Below are 25342 nucleotides of genomic sequence, written 5' to 3'. Positions count from 1 at the left end.
GCAAAGTACCCTTGTTCAAGCTGCTGAGGTGAAAATTTAATTGTTGGTATATCTTAAGAAAACATGAGTGAATAGAGGTAAGTGATGAAGAAGGAATACATTTTTCGGGTTCTCTAATATGTTCTCACTGCTGAGGTGAAAAATGTTGTGTACTACACGAGATCAAAGTTATTTACATCTCGTGCGCTTTTGAGTCCCTTACTACGCTCAAGATTCTAAATTAGATTCACTCGCTACGCTCGTGAATCTATTATAGAATCTTTCGCTTGCACGGGACTCAAAATAAGCACTCGAAGAAATATCAAACTTTGATCTCTTGTTGTACAAATAACTATTGTTTTACAAGGGGGCAAAGTTGTTGTTTAATCGCTCGTGCTAATATTGATACCCGAGCAAGCGAAAGATTTCAAAATTGAACCACGAGCGTAGCGAGTGGTTCGAAAAATAGAATCTTGAGCGTTGCGAGGGTTTTGAAACACAAAAATTTTCCACCACACCAACCCGAAGCAAATATTAAATGTAAAATATCAAACAAAATCAAACCAAATCAAATCCAAATGAATGTTATTCAATATTTATCATCCAAAATCATCATTTAAAAGTCAATTCCACCACCAAACATAAGAAAACAGCTCAAAATTTGCATTTGATTACTTTGCCTCACATGTGAATAAAATGCACCTTTGCTATCAGTTTTTGAAGTTTGAAGCCTTTCCGAGCTGGTGTGGTGAAAATCAATAAACGTGCGTGAATACGCAGTAATGAAGAAAATTTGGTTTGTTTATATTAAAGATAGTTTATTTTTCAAATAGGCATATAACAATGCGCTAATGATTCTCATGAACGTCAAATAAAGCTATAGGGGAGGTAGGGGACCATTGCGCATTCGGGAGGCTCAGAAACCCCCTTTCATTATTAATTACATTCGTCCTGATTTACAAGGAGGTGCCCGAGTCTCCTGACTGCCCAATGGTCCCTTACCTCCCCTACCGGCTCTAACCCTATACCTCCGTCCGAGAAGATTAAAGTCCCTCCTCAATTCCTGAATAGGGATGTTTCCTGTACTTAAAATAAATTATTTCAAACCGTGCACGAAATAAAGCACCAGATAATTATTAGACAAACATAGATAGCAGTTATTTTTAAACACAATTTGTATTTGATAAATCGGATTGAAATATAAAAAGTAGGTGAGTTTACCGTGACGTCACTACATTCGTTTTCATATAAATTCCATATTAGCAAATCGTTTTGACAGTTCTAAAAAAGAAGCTGATTTGACTAGTAGGAATGTAGCCTATTATAATCACTTCTATAGAACTTCACTTTACCGCAGCCAGCCAAAATGGGCTAAATGTTGAATATGATCAGAACAAGACTTTATTATTCAAAGAAAAGAGAGTGCGATTATAATTTTGAACACCTCACCGATTAGGTGCAGTCACCTGCAATAATGTTACACACCGAAGGCCGCAAAAATATCTGACACGATCTTATTTGTAGAGCCATAAGAGTGGGTCACATATTTTTGCGGCCTTCGAAGATTAACATATTATTGCAGGTGACTGTACTTCAGCTGCTGTACAGTCAGCATCAGAAGTTGCTAAGCGGGCGAGGTGTTCAAAATCTTGACGCGACTCTATTGTTAAGAGACTAAGCACGTGTCAAGGTTTTGAACACCTCGCCCGCTTAGCAACTTCTGCTGCTGACTGTACACAGATCAGGAACTTACGCTCGAGCATTTCCTGAACTTTTCCTTGACGAACACGTTGGTGCAAAACAGCTGTGCCTTCCTCAACTCCTCTTGGGTCTTACTCGCGCATGCGCTCGGCTCCGACGGAGAACTGTCGCATATATCTGTAAATCAATGCAACTATTAGTTTTTCACACCACCTATTCGGAAAAGAGCTTTTTCTTCCCTGCTAGGAGGGATCAAAGTGGCACTTTTCTGTTCTAGCACACTATTTTTACATTTTTTTGCACATTATTTTTATAGCTTAAATAATCTGTTTAAGCATCAGATTGTGTCAACACTAAGATTTTTTTATTTTCCTCAAGCCCTTGACAGAAATATATCATGTTGATCCCTTGTAATAACACAAACTACTATTATCTACTTAGAGCCTATCATACTAGAGAAATTGGCAGTTGAATTTGAATTCAATAGTGTAAGAAAAAAGGTTCCCTTTGTCTTGAACTCGAACGAAAAAAACCGGACAAGTGCGAGTCGGACTCGCCCACCGAGGGTTTCCGTACTTTTTAGTATAAAATTTGTTGTTAAAGCGGCAACAGAAATACATCATCTGTGATAATTCCAATTGTCTAGCTAACATGAGATACAACCTGGTGACAGACGGATAGAGGAGCCTTAGTAATAGGGTCCGATTTTTACCCTTTAGGTAAGGGACCCTGAAAAAGGAAACAGATATGAGTAGATTTAAAAATGGGAAAATTACTGTCTTTGGTGAGACTTGCACTCACGGTCTCTAGATCGATACTCCAGCGCTCTGCCATCCAAGCCACCAAGACCTCATCCATATGGGTCAAGCGGACCCTAGCGACATCTAATACTGTTGATTCAAATTCAATTGCCAATTTTCCTTGTATGGTGGGCCGGTAGAGGCTATCACCCTTCATAGAAACTCACCGCCGATTTTCTTGATCTGCCAAGATGAAGCCAGCACGGCCTTAGTCTTGGCGATGGTGCCTTCTTTCGTTGTGAAGTCGTTCTCTGGATTGCCGTCTAGTCGTCCGCAGAGACCTTGGGTCTTGTTCCATAGAAGGACAGAGCCTTCTACGACTACTACGTTCTGAAATCAAAATAATAGGAGTAGAGGTAAAAAATTTTTTTTCTTGAGAATTATATGAAAAGTAAGAGCGAATCGCCTAGCGTGGTACAGTCAGCAGCAGAAGTTGCTAAGCGGGCGAGGTGTTCAAAATTACCTTGACGCGCTCTTATTCTCTTAACAATAAAGTCGCGTCAAGATCATTTTGAACACCTCGCCCGCTTAGCAACTATTGCTGCTGACTGTACGGTCATGTGATGCGGAGGGATGAAAGCCATGTGACGAGAAAGGTGCGAATGAATGTGGAGAGAGGTACGAGAGGAAAACCGAGGAAAAGGTGAATGGACTGTGTGAGAGATGATATGAAACGGACGCGAGTGAATGATGAGATGACGGGCGAGAGAGAGAAAGAAAAAGACTTGCTGCGCCGACCCCAAATGAATGGGATAAGGACAAGCGAATGATGAGAGAATTTTATGGCAAAAAATAACGTCAAGTAAGTAGCTTGTGTGACAATCCTTGACGACTTGACGTTGACAAAACATAACTCCCCAGCAAGGAGACGCGAATGTCCAGCAGTGAAGTAAGGATCGGGATTAGTGGATCTACCGCGAACACCGAAATTCGCAATATTTTTTTTTTATCATTAACTGATCGGCGATTGGCTCTAGCTAGTAACACCTGATGGAAAGTGAAAACAGAGTCTAAGATGGAGCCCACCGATTCAGTAATAGCCTATTCACTATTGCTTTAAAGAGACCGAGGTCATATTTCTCAGGGAATGCAGATGACGGGAGCGCATTCCATTCCTTAGCCGTCTCTACCAAAAAAGACGAGGCAAATCGTTTTGTGCGGACAAATGGGATGTTAACAGCGAACGGGTGCATTCGCTCCCCGCGCCTGGACGTCCGATGATGGAAAGGGGAAGGTGGGATCAGGTCATGCAGTTCTTGTGCGCACTTTCCCTTTTACTGGAGAAAAAGGGAAACTCTAATCACGCCTTAAATGGATTTAAGGCGTGATTAGAGTGACATAGAAAGATACCCGCAATTTGCGAACTTCGGTGTTCGCGGTAGGCCCCCAGACTCTTTTGAAAGTGTAGTAGCTTACATTAGTGTCCCATTTGATGACAACGCCGACAGCGTCCAGATTCACAACGACGTAATCGCCAGGCATGGACACGCGGATGCCCGGCAGCGAGGCGGGGATCGGGATCAGTCGGCGCGTACTACGAAACACCACCGTGCCTTCTTCTTCTAAAAAACACAATAGGGAAGTTGACACATTTTGAATGTAGTAATAATAGGCCTTTACCATCTGTGTCAGATGTTTAAGCAGCATCCCGGTTACGACACTTGTGTTCGTGGCTGTAAAGCCCTATACGAGAGAGGATCCCTCGGCCACACACGCAGCAGGTGTATGCTCCCCCAGGTGGGTAGTAATCACTTTATTGTACACAACACAGGTTTACATAATATTTACAGAAATAAAGGTACAAAGGCGAACAGGGGAGAATTCAAATTAGATAGACAAACTTAATCAAAATCGAATCTTAATCGAATGTAATCAAATCGAATGGAATAATCTATCATAGGATTCCACATATGATACTCGCACAATTAAATAAGTAACTCGTCATTTTCCGCTCTCATTTATTTAGATTCGGAGTAAGTACCTAAGCTGTTGCAATGAGCTGAATAGTTACAAAAGATTGACAAGAGAGTGGGTCATGGTGGAAACAGTGGCTAAGCTCGAACAATGGCTCAGTCGCCCAGATATCGCCTCTCTCGTGTTGAAATTAGATTGAGTGAGCCACTGTAACCGGCCTTTTTAGAGTAGAATAGAGAGCGTTTATTCCTGACAAAAAAATAAAAGAAATCAACAAGTAACACAACAACATAATAGCTTTTTCTACCAAGCCACTGATCCCTCCTTAAAATGTTACATTAATCTTGTTACGTTAGTAATAACTGTCTACATATACTCATGGGCGTAGGCCTACCTAGCCTACCTAGGAGCAGGGGGGGCAGCTGCCACTGCAGCTCAAATTTCCCCCCGCTAGGCCTCCGCCGAACTAGGCCTCAACTTGCCCCTCCTAATTCACTGGCTGGCTACGCCCTACACTCCTCCTAATTCTGCATATCAGTAAATATATGCAATATAAGCATTAGAAATAAGGTAAACAATCTTGATGTGTCTTATTGAAAAACACATTTTAAAAATAAGTTACGGTAAATATGTAACAATTATGAATCTAATACGATCTTTTATAGTCTTCTGCTTTCATAAGTAATAGTTATTGATTTTTCAAAAGTGTTTTTCAATTAAAAGACATGTCAAAATCGCTTACCTTCTATCAAGTTCTTTCTAATGCTAAAAAAAACGAACTATAACCTCCAGCGGACAACACGTATTGCTTCTCTTCCAGGTAGATGGTCAGCTCCAAGGGACAGTAGTCTTTCCTCTGGCACGTCCCCTGCTTCACCGCCACGGTGAATTCGTGCTCCTTCGCGTCTTGCACTAGCACGTGTTGGCATGGGGACGCGAAGCTGAAAGGAAAGTTTTTTTTTTAAATAATAAGTGCAGTGCAATAATGTGCGGGTTGCGGGTTGGCGGTGATGTTAAAACGTCCGGAGAGTAGTAGCAAAGGGTGTTTATTGTATTACAATGTTCAATGTTAGAGTTCAAAATGTTAAATAAGTTAAGTCTAAAATGTTACAATGTTAGTAAAAATAGTGAATGTTAATTTCGAATGCACCCGGTCGCGATGGTCCCGAAAAGTACACTAAAAGTAGTTTTACTGTAAATTATTGAGTAATGCATCTTTTGCTGACTAGACGCACGCGCCGCACGAGGCTTGAAACGTGTTAAGGTGCATTGCACCGAACACTCTTAATAAGCGCTGGTGGCCTAGCGGTAAGAGCGTGCGACTTGCAATCCGGAGGTCGCGGGTTCAAACCCCGGCTCGTACCAATGAGTTTTCGGAACTTATGTACGAAATATCATTTGATATTTACCAGTTGCTTTTCGGTGAAGGAAAACATCGAGAGGAAACCGGACTAATACCAATAAGGCCTAGTTTCCCCTCTGGGTTGGAAGGTCAGATGGCAGTCGCTTTCGTAAAAACTAGTGCCTACGTCAAATCATGGGATTAGTTGTCAAGCGGACCCCAGGCTCCCATGAGCCGTAGCAAAAATGCCGGGACAACGCGAGGAAGAAGAAGAATAAGTGCAGTCTCTTGGTGACAGTTTTTGGGCTATGCCCACAGAATAAATGAACCAAACTTGCATTTTATGGTAGTTATAAGACCTTTCCATAATGGGACATCTACTGAGCATGTTAGTAGAACATGGTACAGCAGTTCTTCTAACAATCTATGCTACTATTGTCTCCTCGCTGATGGGACAGAATAACAACAAGAAATAGTTGATTGACCCACTACCGTACAGAAAGGAAACTTGCTACAAACCTGAAGTTTGACAGCGGTTCAGGTTTCTAATATATGGCACTATCCCTTTCGGATAATTAGGGTTGTCGAAATTCAATTAATTATCTTATCTGTGGTTGTGCACGCAAAGGGACGTCAAGTTGTGCCAACCCTAATAATTGCTCGGAGCAATGCTGAGCCGAACGCAGCCGAGTTTGCCCGAAGCGAGGAGTCTCGCACCCCTGCTATGACCTTCTACAACACACTTTTGAAATAAACAACAAAAAACTCAAGAAAGTCATTAAAAAAACTGTAAGTCTGTCAAACAACTTTGTCAGCAGAAAAAGGCGCGTAATTCAAATTTTCTATCGGACGATAACCCTTCGCCATTACATTTTTAAACATTTCCGGTCGTTTCTACTGACAGAAATGGCTTGACAGACTATAGGCCTCAACCAAAGAGAATTTAGAATCTAGGCGTATTGTCAAAGTAAATAGGGAATATTACGCGAAAGTCTGCGTAGGGGGCGCCACATCAACAACAAGTAAACAATCTAAGGGTCTACCGCAAACGAGAGAGTCGACATTTTGTTATCTAACCTCTCTATCACTCTTGCATATTCGAGCGATAAAGAGGCAGATAGCCGAGTTTCGATTTCGCGTTTCCCGGTAGACCCTTTGTAAGCAAACCGTCTTGATGTATCAATGTCATATTTGATTGTCTGTGAAAACTTGTCAAAAAAACAGTTTAAGGTACAGTATGTATGTATAAGTTACTCTATGGTATACTTAAGTCACTAGTGCTGCACTCTGGCGGCAAAACATTGCAGTAATACTCCCTATTTTGTAGCCACAGTAAATTTACTGCCATCTTTCGACAGATGATTAAAACTTTTAGAACACCATTTGACTTTGATCCGTGTTCTTTCACTGATATGTGTTAAATTTGTTAAGTGTCAAAATGTGTCGCCATCTACACGAGTATAGGCCAAAGGTATGGCGCCGACGCTTGAAAATATGGCGCCATACTTTTGGCCTATTTCAACCAGGGATGTTACGGAGTCCGTTTCCGTTAAGTCGGAACTTCCGTTTGGTATTACACATCCGTTTCTGTTCCGGTTCCGTTACTTTTGAAACGGAAGTTATATCGGATGTCAATGCTTAGCGCGGCAGCGGGACATGAGCGGTGTACATCAAAAACAAACAGGTTTATACCAGTCATTCGCTCATAGCCCCGCTTGCCACGTGCTGCAGTAATTAGATGTTCTGGTTTATCCGTGTTTTTGAATTTAAAGTACCTATTCGTATGTGTTGTGTTGTGTAATGTATACCTACTGATAGTACTGACTCAGGCTCCGGTTCTGGTTCCGGTTCCGTTTTCGGTTCCGATTCCGTTTCTGGTTCCGATAAACTAAATTTAAAACATCTGGTTCCGCTTTCGGTTCCGATAAAACCACATCCGTTACATCCCTGATTTCAACTATCTTACCTATAGATTTTCCCATCAAACGTCTTATAATGCACCCCAGCCCACGTTAAACAAGTGCCTCCCTTCGGCGTGAAGTCCTGCACAACGATATGCACATTAGTGCCTTTAGTGCCGCCTCCCTGCTTGCCATACTCCACTGTTTCCGAACCATGGCTGGTCTGGTAGCCACCGTGGTTGCCGTAGCCGTAGCCGATTTGGCTATGACTTTGGCTATCGCTGCCGTTGTGGTAGTAGGTTTCGTAGTAGCTCTGAAACAAAACAACATTCAGACTGATTTTACAATAGCGAATATTACACGAAACTCTGCGTAGGGGGCGCCAATCCCACAATCAGTCACAATATAAGGGTCTACCGCAAAAGAGAGAGTCGAAATTTTGTTATCTAACCTCTCTATCACTTGCAAAGAGGCAGATAGGTGAGTTTCGATTTCGCGTTTCCCGGTAGACCCTTTGTAAACAAACTGCTTTGATGTATCAATGTCATATTTTATTGTCTGTGAAAACTTGTCAAAAAACTGTTTAAGGCACAGTATGTATAAGTTACTCTATGGAGGCGCTAGTGCTGCACTCTGGCGGCAAAACATTGCAGTAATACTCCCTATTTGTTACGCTTTTGATATGACTTTGAAGGATTATATACTTACACTGCTGTACCCCGAATGGTAGTTGCTGGGCGTGACGACAACGACATCGGCTGTAATAAAATAATCCATTGTAGCCAGCTAACTAATTGATAATAAACATAAAAACATACACCTAAACGTAAACAATTTTGTCAGTAGAAAATGACACTCAAATTTTCTATGGGACGATATCCCTTCGCGCCTACATTTTTGAAGTGAAAACTTCTTTAACGGCGCTGAGCACTTTTTGAGGTGGGGAAAAATTATAAACTCGAGACAGCGTAAGGCGATCACGTGACTGTAAGGGGCGTAAGGCGATCACGTGACCGTAAGCCCCGTAAGGTGGCCACTCATAATTAAAATGGCATTTAAATCAATAAAGAAAAACTCAATGTTATTTGACATTTATGTTGCGGACTCCTTTTCAAGACTCTTTACCTATGTTGAAATAATTTGACGTTGTCATGGCAGTATGTAAATAAACATGTTAATGAAAAAGTGTGATCTTATTTGAGAATGATAATAATATATAATTAATAAATAGAATACCTCCGCTAAACGTATGTATCGTGTTACCGGGCGTCGGTAACATAGTGAGGTGAGTTTTCACTTCTATCGGCACTCCCGGAGTGCAACCGTTGTTGCTTGTTTTAATTTGCCGCTTATTTCTACTGACAGAAATGGCTTGACAGAATATATAAGATAACAAGTAACTGTTAGTTACACAATAAAGCTATACAAGCCTCAATTCAATCGGCTAATGTATGTTTAATCCCCTTCTCTATGTATTTGTACATAAGTCAAAAACACACGGCGCCTATAGGGCAACTGATGCGTACGTATGCGACCTCATTCCTAGGTAATAACGTTTAAAATATCTTTGTTTACTTACTGAATACACAATGCGGGATCGGTTGAGGCGAGTACATTCCAGTAGAATACAGACAAGTATACTGTTCAGCAAAAGTGGAAGAAGCGACGGCACCGGCCGGGCAACTGAGGCGTACATAAGCGATCATATTTCATTGAGACAAGGTATAAATTGTCTTGGTTTATACTCACTAAAGACGCAATGCGGGATCGGTTGAGGCGAGTAAATTCCAGTAGAATACAGACAAGTATACTGTTCAGCAAAAGTGGAAGAAGCGACGGCACCGGCCGGGCAACTCAGGCGTACATAAGCGATCTTATTTCATTGAGACAAGGTATAAAATGTCTTGGTTTATACTCACTAAAGACGCAATGCGGGATCGGTTGAGGCGAGTACATTCCAGTAGAATACAGACAAGTATACTGTTCAGCAAAAGTGGAAGAAGCGACGGCACCGGCCGGGCAACTGAGGCGTACATAAGCGATCATATTTCATTGAGACAAGGTATAAAATGTCTTGGTTTATACTCACTAAAGACGCAATGCGGGATCGGTTGAGGCGAGTACATTCCAGTAGAATACAGACAAGTATACTGGTCAGCAAAAGTGGAAGAAGCGACGGCACCGGCCGGGCAACTGAGGCGTACATAAGCGATCTTATTTCATTGAGACAAGGTATAAAATGTCTTGGTTTATACTCACTAAAGACGCAATGCGGGATCGGTTGAGGCGAGTACATTCCAGTAGAATACAGACAAGTATACTGTTCAGCAAAAGTGGAAGAAGCGACGGCACCGGCCGGGCAACTGAGGCGTACATAAGCGATCATATTTCATTGAGACAAGGTATAAAATGTCTTGGTTTATACTCACTAAAGACGCAATGCGGGATCGGTTGAGGCGAGTACATTCCAGTAGAATACAGACAAGTATACTGTTCAGCAAAAGTGGAAGAAGCCGTGGCACCGGCCGGGCAACTGAGGCGTACATAAGCGATCATATTTCATTGAGACAAGGTATAAAATGTCTTGGTTTATACTCACTAAAGACGCAATGCGGGATCGGTTGAGGCGAGTACATTCCAGTAGAATACAGACAAGTATACTGTTCAGCAAAAGTGGAAGAAGCCGTGGCACCGGCCGGGCAACTGAGGCGTACATAAGCGATCATATTTCATTGAGACAAGGTATAAAATGTCTTGGTTTATACTCACTAAAGACGCAATGCGGGATCGGTTGAGGCGAGTAAATTCCAGTAGAATACAGACAAGTATACTGTTCAGCAAAAGTGGAAGAAGCCGTGGCACCGGCCGGGCAACTGAGGCGTACATAAGCGATCTTATTTCATTGAGACAAGGTTTAAAATATCTTGGTTTATACTCACTAAAGACGCAATGCGGGATCGGTTGAGGCGAGTACATTCCAGTAGAATACAGACAAGTATACTGGTCAGCAAAAGTGGAAGAAGCGACGGCACCGGCCGGGCAACTGAGGCGTACATAAGCGATCATATTTCATTGAGACAAGGTATAAAATGTCTTGGTTTATACTCACTAAAGACGCAATGCGGGATCGGTTGAGGCGAGTACATTCCAGTAGAATACAGACAAGTATACTGGTCAGCAAAAGTGGAAGAAGCCGTGGCACCGGCAGGGCAACTGAGGCGTACATAAGCGATCTTATTTCATTGAGACAAGGTTTAAAATATCTTGGTTTATACTCACTAAAGACGCAATGCGGGATCGGTTGAGGCGAGTACATTCCAGTAGAATACAGACAAGTATACTGGTCAGCAAAAGTAGAAGAAGCCGTGGCACCAGCAGGGCATGATAAGCGATCTTATTTCATTGAGACAAGGTTTAAAATGTCTTGGTTTATACTCACTAAAGACGCAATGCGGGATCGGTTGAGGCGAGTACATTCCAGTAGAATACAGACAAGTATACTGGTCAGCAAAAGTGGAAGAAGCCGTGGCACCGGCAGGGCAACTGAGGCGTACATAAGCGATCTTATTTCATTGAGACAAGGTTTAAAATATCTTGGTTTATACTCACTAAAGACGCAATGCGGGATCGGTTGAGGCGAGTACATTCCAGTAGAATACAGACAAGTATACTGGTCAGCAAAAGTAGAAGAAGCCGTGGCACCAGCAGGGCATGATAAGCGATCTTATTTCATTGAGACAAGGTTTAAAATGTCTTGGTTTATACTCACTAAAGACGCAATGCGGGATCGGTTGAGGCGAGTACATTCCAGTAGAATACAGACAAGTATACTGTTCAGCAAAAGTGGAAGAAGCCGTGGCACCGGCCGGGCAACTGAGGCGTACATAAGCGATCTTATTTCATTGAGACAAGGTTTAAAATATCTTGGTTTATACTCACTAAAGACGCAATGCGGGATCGGTTGAGGCGAGTACATTCCAGTAGAATACAGACAAGTATACTGGTCAGCAAAAGTAGAAGAAGCCGTGGCACCAGCAGGGCATGATAAGCGATCTTATTTCATTGAGACAAGGTTTAAAATGTCTTGGTTTATACTCACTAAAGACGCAATGCGGGATCGGTTGAGGCGAGTACATTCCAGTAGAATACAGACAAGTATACTGGTCAGCAAAAGTGGAAGAAGCCGTGGCACCGGCAGGGCAACTGAGGCGTACATAAGCGATCTTATTTCATTGAGACAAGGTTTAAAATATCTTGGTTTATACTCACTAAAGACGCAATGCGGGATCGGTTGAGGCGAGTACATTCCAGTAGAATACAGACAAGTATACTGGTCAGCAAAAGTAGAAGAAGCCGTGGCACCAGCAGGGCATGATAAGCGATCTTATTTCATTGAGACAAGGTTTAAAATGTCTTGGTTTATACTCACTAAAGACGCAATGCGGGATCGGTTGAGGCGAGTACATTCCAGTAGAATACAGACAAGTATACTGGTCAGCAAAAGTGGAAGAAGCCGTGGCACCGGCAGGGCAACTGAGGCGTACATAAGCGATCTTATTTCATTGAGACAAGGTTTAAAATATCTTGGTTTATACTCACTAAAGACGCAATGCGGGATCGGTTGAGGCGAGTACATTCCAGTAGAATACAGACAAGTATACTGGTCAGCAAAAGTAGAAGAAGCCGTGGCACCAGCAGGGCATGATAAGCGATCTTATTTCATTGAGACAAGGTTTAAAATGTCTTGGTTTATACTCACTAAAGACGCAATGCGGGATCGGTTGAGGCGAGTACATTCCAGTAGAATACAGACAAGTATACTGGTCAGCAAAAGTGGAAGAAGCCGTGGCACCGGCAGGGCAACTGAGGCGTACATAAGCGATCTTATTTCATTGAGACAAGGTTTAAAATATCTTGGTTTATACTCACTAAAGACGCAATGCGGGATCGGTTGAGGCGAGTACATTCCAGTAGAATACAGACAAGTATACTGGTCAGCAAAAGTAGAAGAAGCCGTGGCACCAGCAGGGCATGATAAGCGATCTTATTTCATTGAGACAAGGTTTAAAATGTCTTGGTTTATACTCACTAAAGACGCAATGCGGGATCGGTTGAGGCGAGTACATTCCAGTAGAATACAGACAAGTATACTGGTCAGCAAAAGTGGAAGAAGCCGTGGCACCGGCCGGGCAACTGAGGCGGCATGAGAACTCTTCGTCGTTGCCCTTGCATTTGTAGTTGCCGTTGAACGCTAGCTTGCGGAAATCGCAGACAGATGTCGCTGGTATGGAAAAAATTACATAGTTACCTATTTATGCATTCTTTATTAATTTTGTATCAAGCAGAAACACAGACAATCCAGCCTCTAGACATAGCATAGTCGCGCTACCCCCTCTGCCACACATACGGTAGCGTTACTCCATCTTCGAGTCAATCCCGTGCCGTGATTGGTCCGTGTCTTTGAACGGACCAATCACGGCACGGGATTCGCTCACCTCGTCCCCCCGCACCCCCGTATTTTTGGCAGCATCGGTTTCATGAAAGAATTGGCCTAAGCTCAGTCTAGAGGTTGGATCGTCAGTGAGCAGAAACGTCTGCAAACGTTCTATTAAGCTAAGAAACAAATGGAAAGTGGAAAAACCGGCCAAGTGCGAGATGGACTCGGGGTTCCGTACATTAAGTCCGACTCACGCTTGACTGCACATTTCAAATAGGTTTTCCTGTCATCTATAGGTATATTTTTTCAAAATTTTAAACCCAGTAGTTTCGGAGATAAAGGGGTGGGAATGGTCGGACAGACAGACAGACACACGAGTGATCCTGTAAGGGTTCCGTTTTTTCCTTTTGAGGTACAGAACCTTAAAATTCACTGTCTTGGGTGGGACTTGAGCCCACGACCACCGGATCGCTACGGTGCTCTTCCATCTGGGCTACCAAGAGCTTACTCAATACAGTGAATATTGGTCGTGGATTCAAGTCCCACTCAAAACAGTGTTTTTTCCACTTGTAATTTGTTTCTTAGCTTATGCATTCTTTGAATGTGTATTGTGTAGGCCATGATTGGTTCTCAGCATGATTTATATACACTTTTTGTTGTTTTTAACTCCGATTTCGAATCTGAGCGATCGCGTCAGTTAGTAAGTGCCTCTAGTGAGATGGACATTATGAAAAAGAAATCCAGAAGTCCCAAGAGAATATAATGGGTTATAATATAACATATAACTCCTGTTAAAACTGCATGAAATACCATGCATTAGCAAGTGGGATGAAAAAATACTTACCGTACTGACACTGCGGCCCCCTGTACTCCTGCGGACACTGACAAGTATTGACTGACAGACATACGCCGCCGTTCAGGCAGGGCGGGCTGCACTCCGGCTCGCAGTCCGGTATGGACGAGAAGTCTGCCCGAGTCGGTTGCCATTGGCCGTCCACACAGCGCATATTCGCCACCGTTGTCCCGTCGATGAATTTGTGGCCTTCGGCGCAGGTTATTGTACACAGTCTGGAAGTGAGAAAGGAAAATGAAAGGTAGTGAAAAATCAGCGGAAATAGGTAAGTACTCATATTATATAAATATACAGAAATAGAAGATGGGCAAAAGTGAAGTGAATACATGGATACCTCACCTGTTTTCGTTTACGGGAGCTTATTGGTCAAATACAGAGCAATAGTAGGTACATACAAGTGTCTTATTTGCGAAGGCCCAAAGCGTCCAAGAGGTTAGTGCTCAGACACAGAACAATAGTACCTATACTGTGTTACTACACAGTATAGGTACTATAGGTACTATCTATAGTGTGAAGGGCGCCGCACCGCCGCAGGCCTGGCGCCCTGTATGTCATCTGAATGTCGGTTTGTCCGACCTTACAGCATAGAGGCTCTCAGCACAATTAAAATAGCAGAATGGTTGTTGGTGTCAGGGCATTATTACGACCAGGGAGGACTTGTAAATAGTTCAGGTTCACAACTATAGTAATACGAAGGTGTTCAAGATAATCGAATAAGACAGCTGAGTGTCTTTTATTACTGTAGGTATTAGGTACACTTTTGTGTGTATAGTTTCGTGATTATTGTTGAGTGGAAAACAACGAGTAGGTATATATGTGTAAATATAAATTAAATGCCTATACCTAAAATATTATTAAACAAAAGCCCGAATATATCTAAAGCGTGGGCAGATTTATCACTAGTTGAACCAGTGACCTTACAAGGTCGCGGGTTAGGGCGAATATTTCATGTACATATATATTCAAGGCCCGGGGCCTTGTGGGCCTAGGTGGAAATTCAGCCATGCATTTTCCCTGAAAGTTGGCCGGGCAATGGCAGGTATTGATGTCAATGCTGCCGCCGATCAATAATAAATCGTATTGCAACGAAATAAAGTAGGTACTCATCATTGCACTTCCTCATAGAATTCATGGGTAGCGGTGGATACGTCAAGCACGGTTTTTTCTCGAACTCGAACCATTTCCCTTGGAAGTTGGCCGGCAGGAATTGAAATCGATGCTGCCGTTGTTCAATAGTGAACCGTATAGTAACGAGATAAGGTCTTAATGGTAAAGGTACGTACTCGTCATTGCATTTACTCATGGAGTTCATGGGTAACGGTGGATACGTCAAGCACGGTTTTTTTCTCGAACTCGCACCATTTCCCTTGGAAGTTGGCCGGCAGGAATTGAAATCGATGCTGCCGTTGTTCAATAGTGAACCGTGTAGTAACGAGATAAGGTCTTAATGGTAAAGGTACGTACTCATCATTACACTTCCTCATAGAATTCATGGGTAGCGGTGGATACGTCAAGCAAGGTTTTTTCTCGAACTCGCACCATTTCCCCTTGAAGTTGGCCGGGCAGTGGCAGGTGTTGGTGTCGATGCAGATTCCGTTGTTCTTGCAGGTGGGCTCGCATTTCGGACCTGTATACATTCACATAAGATCAGCCAGGGTAATTGCAACTATGGGGCAAGTGCAACTTCTCTAAAAATACAAGGAGTTTAGATCTAGAGGCACTTGTTGTCGATCAATGATATTATATAATGAGTATTGAGTATTGAGCGGGAGCTCGTAAGCATGTGCACATTTCTTGCTTGCCTAGGTGCGACTAAAGGCAACTTGTACGCTTAAATTTTGGAACGCCTATAACATAATATCTTGAGTTATATAGCTGGTCAAGCAAATCTTGTCAGTAAAAAAAGGCGCGAAATTCAAATTTTCTATGGGACGATATCCCTACGCACCTACATTTTTCAAATTTGCCGCCTTTTTCTACTGACAAGATCTGCTTGACGAAGTATAATAAATAAATATCTGGGAGACCGAGCTTTGCTCGGAAAATATATAAAAATTCAAAAATGAGCGTAACCCAGAGATAAGATCTAGCTAGATCGATTTTTCGCTACCGAAAACACCCATATACCAAATTTCATCGAAATCGTTAGAGCCGTTTCCGAGATCCCCGACATATATATATGTAAATAAATAAACAAAAATTGCTCGTTTACAGGTAAAATATTGTTATCGATCGGCGTTTTTGTCGTCTTAGGTAGGCCTCGAATATAGGTTAGGTACTACACCAATGACTCATTCCAACTAATACATTATCAATCGAACCTCCATCTATTTCCATTCGTCCTTGCCCCAAATGCATGTGCAGCAAACTGCATTTGACATTGGCACAATATATTATCAGTCCTATTTACTATGCTGGCATTTTGATTTCCGCCGGTCACCCACGCTGAAGATATTATAAACGGTAGGTTCAGTTGTGATTGGACGAATTCGTGGAATCTATATTAACTGAGTTGATAGCCGGCGTAAAGTATAATGAAGCATGTACGTAAATAGAAAAAGCTAGTTATAAATTTACTCAGGCAAATCCACTTTGTGAGTAATTAAAATTTTCTATTTTTCATTCAATATCCTTTATCAAAAGCATGAGACAGAGCCCACCGAACTATTTCGGGTGATTCATGAGACGTGAGCTGCCCTAGTAGCACGGTCGCATTTTTATCGTTTGTCACCAACTTTGTCACCAAGTTTGTAAGTGCGAAAGTGACGGGCATAGTGATAGTCGATAAAAATGGAACTATGCTGAGCCCGCAGGACTAAGCCTACACAATCAGTAAATGTAAAAGAATCGTTCACCACAATATTAAAGTAAAACAATCACGCTTTTATTCTGTTGTTATACTTTTTGGTAAGGATAAATTTAATTGTCTACAATCATGGATACCCTACAACATTTAATGAACAAAGATAAAACCTTTTTAACCGTTATGACAGCACTTTGAGTATGATGAAAATAAAATGTCACACTTGAGTGAAATAAGATTTTTCAAAAGTAACCAGACTCCGATGAAATTCAATTTGGCTCTTGTTATGGATAAAACAAATAGGGTGACCATAAATGTCGTAAATAAATTAAAACTTTTTTTAAACAGTAGTAGGTATAAAATAAATTAATCTTAATCTCACAAATACTGGTACGAAACAGTTGTTTATAACTTACTGTATGCGTAGGCTTGATCCTGCTCACGTCTCCTGAATCATGCTGTATACGAATATGTAAAAAACACGAAACTTATTTTTGCAACGGAACCCCCCCTCAATTTTTAGGTATAGGTACCTACAATATGCAAGGTTTAACACTCTCAAAAATAATAAATATTTATAGGTAATAAGCTAATAATAATTATATTAAGCGGTTGTCTAAAAGCATACATAAGGATTTTATCTGAAACATTACATTTGCATAATTTGCATTACATAGTGGTGGCGAACAATGGCGCCAACTACGGAAATAGGTAACAAGGGTGATTTTATGTCCCGATTTCCTTTTAAAAGCCAGATCTATATATGAACTAGGGTAGATGCGTTAGTTTTCATCCAGCATGGGCGGAAATTACCGCAATTACCCTATATTATATTGGATAAAAGATGGTTCCAAATTCAAAACTGCCAAATTGACTTTGGAGTTTGGGGCTAGGCCCACTTGCACCATCCCACTAGCACGGGGTTAAGCGGTTAAACCGTTAACCAAGTGTCAAATTGTACTGGTAACCATGGTAACTCCGAATGGTGTAAGTGGGCTTTAGGGGAATAACTGTAACTACTGACCTGCAAATATCTGGTTCGCATTGTGCTGTACCTCCTGGTATGTAGGGCTGAAACAAAAGACATTTCTTCAGCAAATATCATACAAGCCTTAAAAATAAATATCACAGGACATCCTTACACAAAATGATTAAGGCCCACCCCATACTAGTGTCTCCCGAGCGTCGGCTCTATGGCTGCTGCTCGAGGCAGCGTTGGCGCAACTGCGCAGCGACGCCATTTTCCATAGCGCTGACTAGACGCCGACGCACAAAAGACGCTGTGGGGTGGGCCTAAGCCAAGAGGTAAGCTCAAGAGGGACTGTGTTAATTGTGTTGTAGGTACTCAGACAATGGTTAATATACAAATACTTAAATTTAATTAAAAAACACTCGCGACTCAGGAACAAGTACTCATAAATGCTCTATTCGAACCCAGACTAGGGTTGGTTGGTATTGTACTATATTTTGGCTCTCTGTCTGTACTATATAATTTTGGAAAAATATATAAAATACTATATTTCCGATTAAACATATTTTACACTTATGTTTAGTATTTTATCTAAATGTACTATATTTTTCTGAAATTACTATATTTTTGATGCCTTATTCTGGAAAATACTATATTCCACCAAAAAATAGTTGGCAACCCTAACCCGGTCTGGGTTGGCTTCATAGGCAGACGAGGGTCACCACCGACAAAATTTGTATGGCAGATCGATCTTTCGCGCCTACATTTTTCAAATTAGCCGCCTTTATCTACTACCGGCCGGCCTCATCATTGTCTTGACGATAGTAAGAAACAAGTTTTTATTTCTCGATGTTATGTAGTAGGATAAGGCGGCATATTTGAAAAATTTAGGCGCGAAAGATCGATCTGCCATACAAATTGGCCAAATAAAATAACACAATAAATAAATAGGTAATAAAACTCACGCTGATCCAGATTCGGAGTTCCAAGTTCTAGACTCTGAATATCCTGAATATCCGGTTTTTGTGCCAGCGTAACCGGTTTTTGTACCGTACCCAGTTTTCGTACCATAACCAGTTTTCGTACCATAACTAGTTTTTGTACCATAGCCCGTTTTTGTACCATAAGCAGTTTTGGTACCGTAACCAGTCCTTGTACCATATCCGGTTTTTGTGCCAAATTGTTTGTTTTTCGCGTAAGCTGGAACGTACGCCGGGGCTTCTACGTCGGAAAGGCTGTAAAAAATGATTGGTATTTTTAATTTAAACTTTGTTAAAGAATTCTAGAATTGATTCCTAGCTTCCGTGCCAAAAAGCCTAAAACAGCTGCCTTATTAAGAGAAAGCGCACTGTAAATTTTTCATTATACCAACATACGCAGCAATTCGTTTGTTTTGATGTGTGGTTGGTTGAGGCAGGGATCGGAACCGGTTTTTTGCAAAAACATCGAAATAACCATATTTTTCGAATTATTTTATACTCGAAATGTAGGACTCAGTTGTGTGTTTAGGTAACGACTTCGTATTATTGGATTGCCCAATTAGAAATGAAGTAATTAGCAAAGAACGAAAAAATACCGTTTCCGTTCCCATAAAAAAATACCGGTAGCCGATCCCTGTTGTGAGGGACCAAAAATCAAGTAGGTAAATAGGTACAGTTTACCATGGTACATAACATGGTATGTAGATACCATGGTACACACCATGTTTTTTTTATTCCGTTATTTTCGGGGTATGGCTAATAAGTATGTTTTTGGTATTAACTCAAAAAGAGAAAATAGAAAAATTCACCGCTTCGCGCGGTTCTGATAAGATTCCGTAGCCCAGTTAGTAAAGAGCGATCAGACTGGTGTTCCGTAAGGTCGCAAGTTCGAATTTTGCCGAAAGCAGTGAATGTCTCTATTTTTCCTTTAATATATATAAAAAACTTCACATTTTTCTTTGTAATCGCGGCTACATATAAAAAGACTACGATACTTACGCATCTTGTTCAGACACGCCGTAGCCTGCATCGCACAACCATATTCCAACCAGAAGAAGATACGCGTGAATAACTAAATACATGTTTAAAAATCAGAAAAATCCATTTACTTACAAAAAGATCTAAAAACAGTCGTTGGCACGAATGCCTCAGACTGAACTGATTTTAAATCGGAACTTTATGTATTACATTATCTCCTATTATATAAAACGGGATGTCATCGTTGTGATAAAAACAGATTTATCGCTGGACACAGGATTTGAGTTAGTATTATTCGGAAACGGGTTGGTAAGATATATTTATCTAAATTAGCATGAGCACACGTGTAACTCGTGTAGGTATAAAGATATGTTTGTATGTAGGTATGTTAAAATATAAAGATATATATACTTGGTCAACCAGATCTTGACAGTAGAAAAAGGCGGCAAATTTGAAAAATGTAGGCGGGAAGGGATATCGTCCCATATAAAATTTGAATTTCGCGCCTTTTTTTACTGACAAGATTTGGTTGACCAGCTATAATTATGTTTGACTGTTATATTAGAATAAAAAACTAAGTACCTATAGGTACTAATTTAAGTATAAATAATACGCAATATACGCATACCTTTAATTTGAAGTTTTAATTAAGATACCCACTAGCAAAAACAAAAAAATAAAACTTTCATTTTCACTGACAAAGGACACATGCCAAACTATACCTATCCCATTAAAAAAAACTTGGCTGTATAAACTACATCTTGGTTAAAATTGAAAAAAAAAAACAAATTGCAGTAATGGCGCGAAAATGCGGTTTAAAAAATATATGACGTTGGCACTAAACTAAAGCAAAGTAGAAAAAACAATCACCTACTTAAAGTTTATACATTTGATAAGTATTTATATGCTACCTAATTTAGCTTGTTCTAGTATTTTGAAAGTTTGCGAAACATAACAATATGCCACGGGGAAAGAAAGGCAGGAAAAATAAATTCAACGAGGTAAATAGTAAATACATGTCTATGAATGCCATTATGTCGCTATAAGTTTGAAAATTTTGAAATATCATTTGAAGTTGTTAATAGACAGTCTGATATCTAAATATGTCTAGAGCTAGTGGATTATTGTATTGACATTAGCTAGGTGTGTAACTAGATGTTTTGGAGCTTGGTCGTTTTTATTAAACTTTTACATACTTACAAACTACATCGAGCAAGGCTATAATTATACACTTAGGGCCGGCACAGACACAGACGGAGCAACCCGATTGCAACTTGTATGGGCACTGCACGCCGACGTTGCAGTTGGCGTGCAGTCGGGGTGCAATTCCCATAAAAATTGCAGCGAATTGCAGTACGTCTTTATCAGCCCTTTACTGACTAGATCCTTACTTTATTTCTTTGGTTTGTTACGTGCCATTTAAGTACCTACATTTACGCTTTAGTTGTTATTTTATTAATTGAAAATTTAACCGTTTTGGGACCTCCTGTGATTTCAGAGCGCGCTAACAACGAGACTAATACAAATCAGCATGAAGATGGATGATCACATTTACAACGACCAGCTTGTAACACGCTCGGAGGCGGCAAACTTCCTCCAAGAGATAGCCACACTGAAGCTGCGGTGTCTACCCACGAATGTCCGAGCGTTGCAGGTAGATAAAACTATCTAGATTCTAGACCGGCGGCGTGTCAAGCCAACTTCAAAAACCGGCCAAGTGCGAATTGAACTCGCGTTCCAAGGGTTCCGTACATTAAGTCCGACTGACGCTTTACTGCATATTTCTAATAGGTTTTCCTGTCATCTATAGGTTAAGAACTCTTATGTTGTGTATTTTTTCAAAATGTTGACCCAGTATAGACAGCACGCACGACTCGCACGAGTGATCCTATAAGGGTTCCGTTTTTTTCCTTTTGAGGTACTTACGGAACCCTAAAAAAAGAAAACTTGCGACGCAGTGGTCTTGTGTTAAATTACACGAACCATTTGGAGCCACTTTTGACCCCTACGTAACTCAAAATCTATTTAACATAAACATAATTCCACGTAAGGGGTCATTCTATGGAACTTGCTAACTATGTAAACAAACCGCCATATTGAAATTGTCCCTTAATGATGAATTTACTAGTGACTTTTGTTTACATAGTTAGCAAGTTCCATACAATGACACTTTAAAAGCCAGTTATCCACTTGCGTCGGTAATTGCTTACTATCAGGCAATTCGTCTGCTCGTTTGCCTCCTATATCATAAAAAATGCTGTGCGTTTTTAAAATTATAAAATGTGACGTTCCACGGCAAAAGGTACCTTATGGCACTTGTCGCTTACGTCGCATAGCGCCGCAATAATAATAGCGCGCGGCGGCGGAGCGGCGTTAATAATAGCGTAAGCGCCAACGGCCATAAGGTACCTTTAGCCGTGGGACGTCACAAATAGTTATTTTCGATACAAGTGCGAAAAAGAGGAAATTCGAAACGAGTGGCGATAAATTAAAACACGACCGAAGGGAGTGTTTTAAATCGACACGAGTTGCGAATTACCTATTCGCACGTGTATCGAACAACGTTTTCAGTACATATGGCACTTTAAAGTTTCGACATACGCACGAAAAGTGCTATTTTACGCACTAGTGCGGAAAAGTAGCCTCATATGTACTGTAAAAATTGTTCCCTCATTTCAGGTAATCGAAAAACTCACTCTATTCATGACTCTTATTCTTAACGAAGATGGTTATACCACCAACTCGCATAACCAATCTTTTCAAATAACGTATGAGTTCGCAGGATCCGCATCGCCTGTTTATTCTTTACCTGATGAAGACAGGAATATGAATAATCCAGGACAAAACTATATCGAGGATGTAAATGTAACTAATGTTACAGATGATGATGTTACTCACAAAGAAATGGATATAACTAATGTTACAGATGATGATGTTACTGGCAAAGAAATTGATATAACTGATGTTACAGATGATAATGTTACTCACAAAGAAATGGATATAACTAATGTTACCGATGATAATGTTACTCACAAAGAAATAGTTCTCAGTGACCAGACTAAAACAGTGAATATATCTCAAGTAGATGATTCGACTTACAATAAAAATACTATAGAAGATATTGAAGTTATCGATATTACTAATGACAGTGATATTCAACAAGGTATTCAAAATGCGAAAACTTACGAGCAACTTGATTCTATTGAACGTGTGAATACTGGAATATCAACAATGACGTTACAAGACAATGATGGCAGTCTAACTCAGTGTGACGATAATATTTGTTCTCAGAGTATCTTAGATAATTATGATAATGATATTACAAATGAAGTATGTAAAGAAAACGATCGCACCAAAGGAGTTATAATGATTTTGAACAGTGAAATCAAAGAAACTCGCATTACTGATAATGTTAATAAACATTATCAAATAAACACATCTTTGCCAGCTATGGCTTCTAATACTACGATTACAGATCCAAAATTAATGGTAAGTCAACCAAACAATGTAGCGGTTGTAAATAGGAAACCAGTGCATTCTGATTTCATAGAAAATACTGATAAAGGAAAGAAAGTAACAAACAAAAATAATAACAATCTAAAAAGACGGAGGACCAAGAAAAATAAAGAACTAAAAGGAGATAATGCAGTAAACTCTAAACATGTTAGTATTCATTATTCTGGTAAAGAAAGTAATCCAAAAACTGTCGAAAAGCCTAAGAAAAACAAAAAAGTTAATGAAATATACAATGAAAACGTTGAGAATGATTTATCGTGGGTTGAAAATCTAAGGTTTGTTAGGGAAATAAGCCCTAACGAATATGACCCAGCGCTTACCTTACTTCAAGATAACTTTTGGGACAATTTTCAACTACCAGGCACATGGGATGATTTAGATTTCAATGTTTGAATAATACTAATACTTCAATTCAGTAGTTTTTAATTTGTAATAGTTAAAGACATTAGACGTAATTTTAATGACAAGACTCAAAGGTGGTCAGACAATGTCAATAAAAATGACAGTATTATTTATACTTAATTATCTTGAGATTTATCTGTTTTCAAAACATTTAACAGTATCAAGTTCAAGTCGAAATTCCTCCTGGCAGGGTCGCCATGTACGGATGGATGTTTTAATAAATAAAAAAGAACAGTGATCAAGTCGAAATTCTGTCATAATTATTTACAGTATCTGTAACCAAAAACACCTTACAAACAACAAAGCAAATGTATGTTTAATAACTACCTATCTAAATTGTATAACTCAACATATTATAAATATGACTCTATTATACTAAAGTGATTTTATCACGGGCTAAAATATTACCAACTATGAGGCCCATTTGACAACAATAATAATCTTCAAAATAAAAATAAATATGACTAAGCTAGAAAAACTTACTTTACAGTATCACAAACAAACACAACTATATATAATATTATGTAAAAGCGAATACAAAAACTTTGGCATAGCAACACATTTTTGCCATATGACTTGATTGTATTTTTTTTACAATTAAAATCTAATTTTCAATAAACATAAATTCAATCGTCAAAGCGCCCAGAAAAAGAACGCTAAGCACTAATAATTTAGTTCATTGACCCACCATTTCCTACCCTATCGCACGCGCGCATTTATACTGCTGTCCCGCTCGCACAGTGGTGTTGCCCGCCGGCATCATCGGCCGGACAGCAATATAATAGGGTATTTTCCTGTATTTCAAATAAATTATTTCACACCATGCATGAAATAAAGCATCAGAAAATTATTAGAAAAACATAGATAGCAGTTATTTTTAAGCCCAAGTCTTATTTAATCAATCGGATAGAAATATAAAAAGTAGGTGAGTTGACCGTGACGTCACGATGTAATGTTTCATATAAATTCCATATTAGCAAATCGTTTTGACAGTTCTAAAAAAGAAGCTGATTTGACTAGTAGGAAAATACCCTATTATGCGCGTTCTGTAGAGATAGAAACTGCGGGTCAATATACGATATTCTTCGTGCTTGGCGTCCTTAATTGTTAGGTACTTCAGTTTAGGGGCTTCTTTTATTATGACTAGCATAACACAACACAATTTTTGATGTAACTATAGCTACCAATAGTACAGTCACCTGCAATAATATGTTATTCTTTGAAGGCCGCAAAAATATGTAACACGCTCTTATGGCTCTACAAATAAGATCGTGTCAGATATTTTTGCAGCCTTCGTTGTGTAACATATTATTGCAGGTGACTGTACGGTACATTTGTGCACCCATTCGAATCTATAGTTCATCCATTAGAGTAAGCAGGGGTTCCTCGCCTTTTTTTTATGAAAAATAAATTGCCTCCTAGATACGAGCAAATTCAATTATTAAAAAAAAAACTGTTATAAAAAGCAACTCGTTTAAGGACATACATGTTAATGAGCCACAGAATAAATAATAGTACTAAGTACAGAAGACTCACTCTCTAACAAAACGCGTCTGTTACGATCAGCACAGATATGGCCGCTAGGTGGCGACAGCGCCACGCGCGGCTTATGGCTTTCCCCAAAATTGGGGCCGAACGGATGTACTTTTAGCAGTTTTAGCTACCTGTAGCAAAGCGACGAAATCGCGGAGTGAGACACGCCTGGTTGAGCGCACAAATGTATTTAGCAAACCAAACTTACTATCTAACGTTCAGGTGACCTCAAC

General features: G+C 40.2%; 2 protein-coding genes across 2 annotated transcripts in view; one reads left to right on the top strand and one right to left on the bottom strand.

The window, feature by feature from the left end:
• Positions 1-19842, bottom strand: part of LOC134649117 (hemocytin) — a 126209-nt gene extending 106367 nt beyond the window's left edge. The window contains exons 1-12 of the mRNA XM_063503833.1: positions 19680-19842; positions 18666-18935; positions 17755-17801; positions 15392-15554; positions 13919-14142; positions 12727-12918; positions 8346-8395; positions 7703-7950; positions 5181-5335; positions 3897-4042; positions 2648-2810; positions 1733-1857 (exon numbers count right to left, since the gene is read on the bottom strand). Coding sequence (XP_063359903.1) covers positions 1733-1857; positions 2648-2810; positions 3897-4042; positions 5181-5335; positions 7703-7950; positions 8346-8395; positions 12727-12918; positions 13919-14142; positions 15392-15554; positions 17755-17801; positions 18666-18935; positions 19680-19762 — 1866 coding nt within the window. The 5' untranslated portion in view covers positions 19763-19842. The remainder of the gene's footprint in view (positions 1-1732; positions 1858-2647; positions 2811-3896; positions 4043-5180; positions 5336-7702; positions 7951-8345; positions 8396-12726; positions 12919-13918; positions 14143-15391; positions 15555-17754; positions 17802-18665; positions 18936-19679) is intronic.
• A 775-nt stretch (positions 19843-20617) lies between these two features.
• LOC134649116 (probable serine/threonine-protein kinase DDB_G0283337) lies at positions 20618-23740 on the top strand. The gene is made up of 3 exons (XM_063503832.1): positions 20618-20659; positions 21157-21312; positions 22338-23740. Exons 1-3 carry the CDS (start codon positions 20618-20620, stop codon positions 23565-23567), a joined length of 1428 nt encoding a protein of 475 aa, XP_063359902.1. The 3' UTR covers positions 23568-23740.
• Positions 23741-25342: the final 1602 nt, after the last annotated feature.

Source organism: Cydia amplana, chromosome 6 (assembly GCF_948474715.1).
Source record: "Cydia amplana chromosome 6, ilCydAmpl1.1, whole genome shotgun sequence".
Taxonomy (NCBI): domain Eukaryota; kingdom Metazoa; phylum Arthropoda; class Insecta; order Lepidoptera; family Tortricidae; genus Cydia; species Cydia amplana.
The sequence above is the reverse complement of the archived record's forward strand: the minus strand, read 5'-3'. Positions and strand labels throughout refer to the sequence as shown.

Excerpts from the sequence above, each read along its gene's own strand:
- LOC134649116 (XM_063503832.1), top strand. The coding sequence starts at position 20,618 with ATGCCACGGGGAAAGAAAGGCAGGAAAAATAAATTCAACGAG. Across the intron at positions 20,660-21,156 it reads GGAAAAATAAATTCAACGAG|AGCGCGCTAACAACGAGACT; the intron begins GTAAATAGTAAA and ends CTGTGATTTCAG. Across the intron at positions 21,313-22,337 it reads CGAATGTCCGAGCGTTGCAG|GTAATCGAAAAACTCACTCT; the intron begins GTAGATAAAACT and ends CCCTCATTTCAG.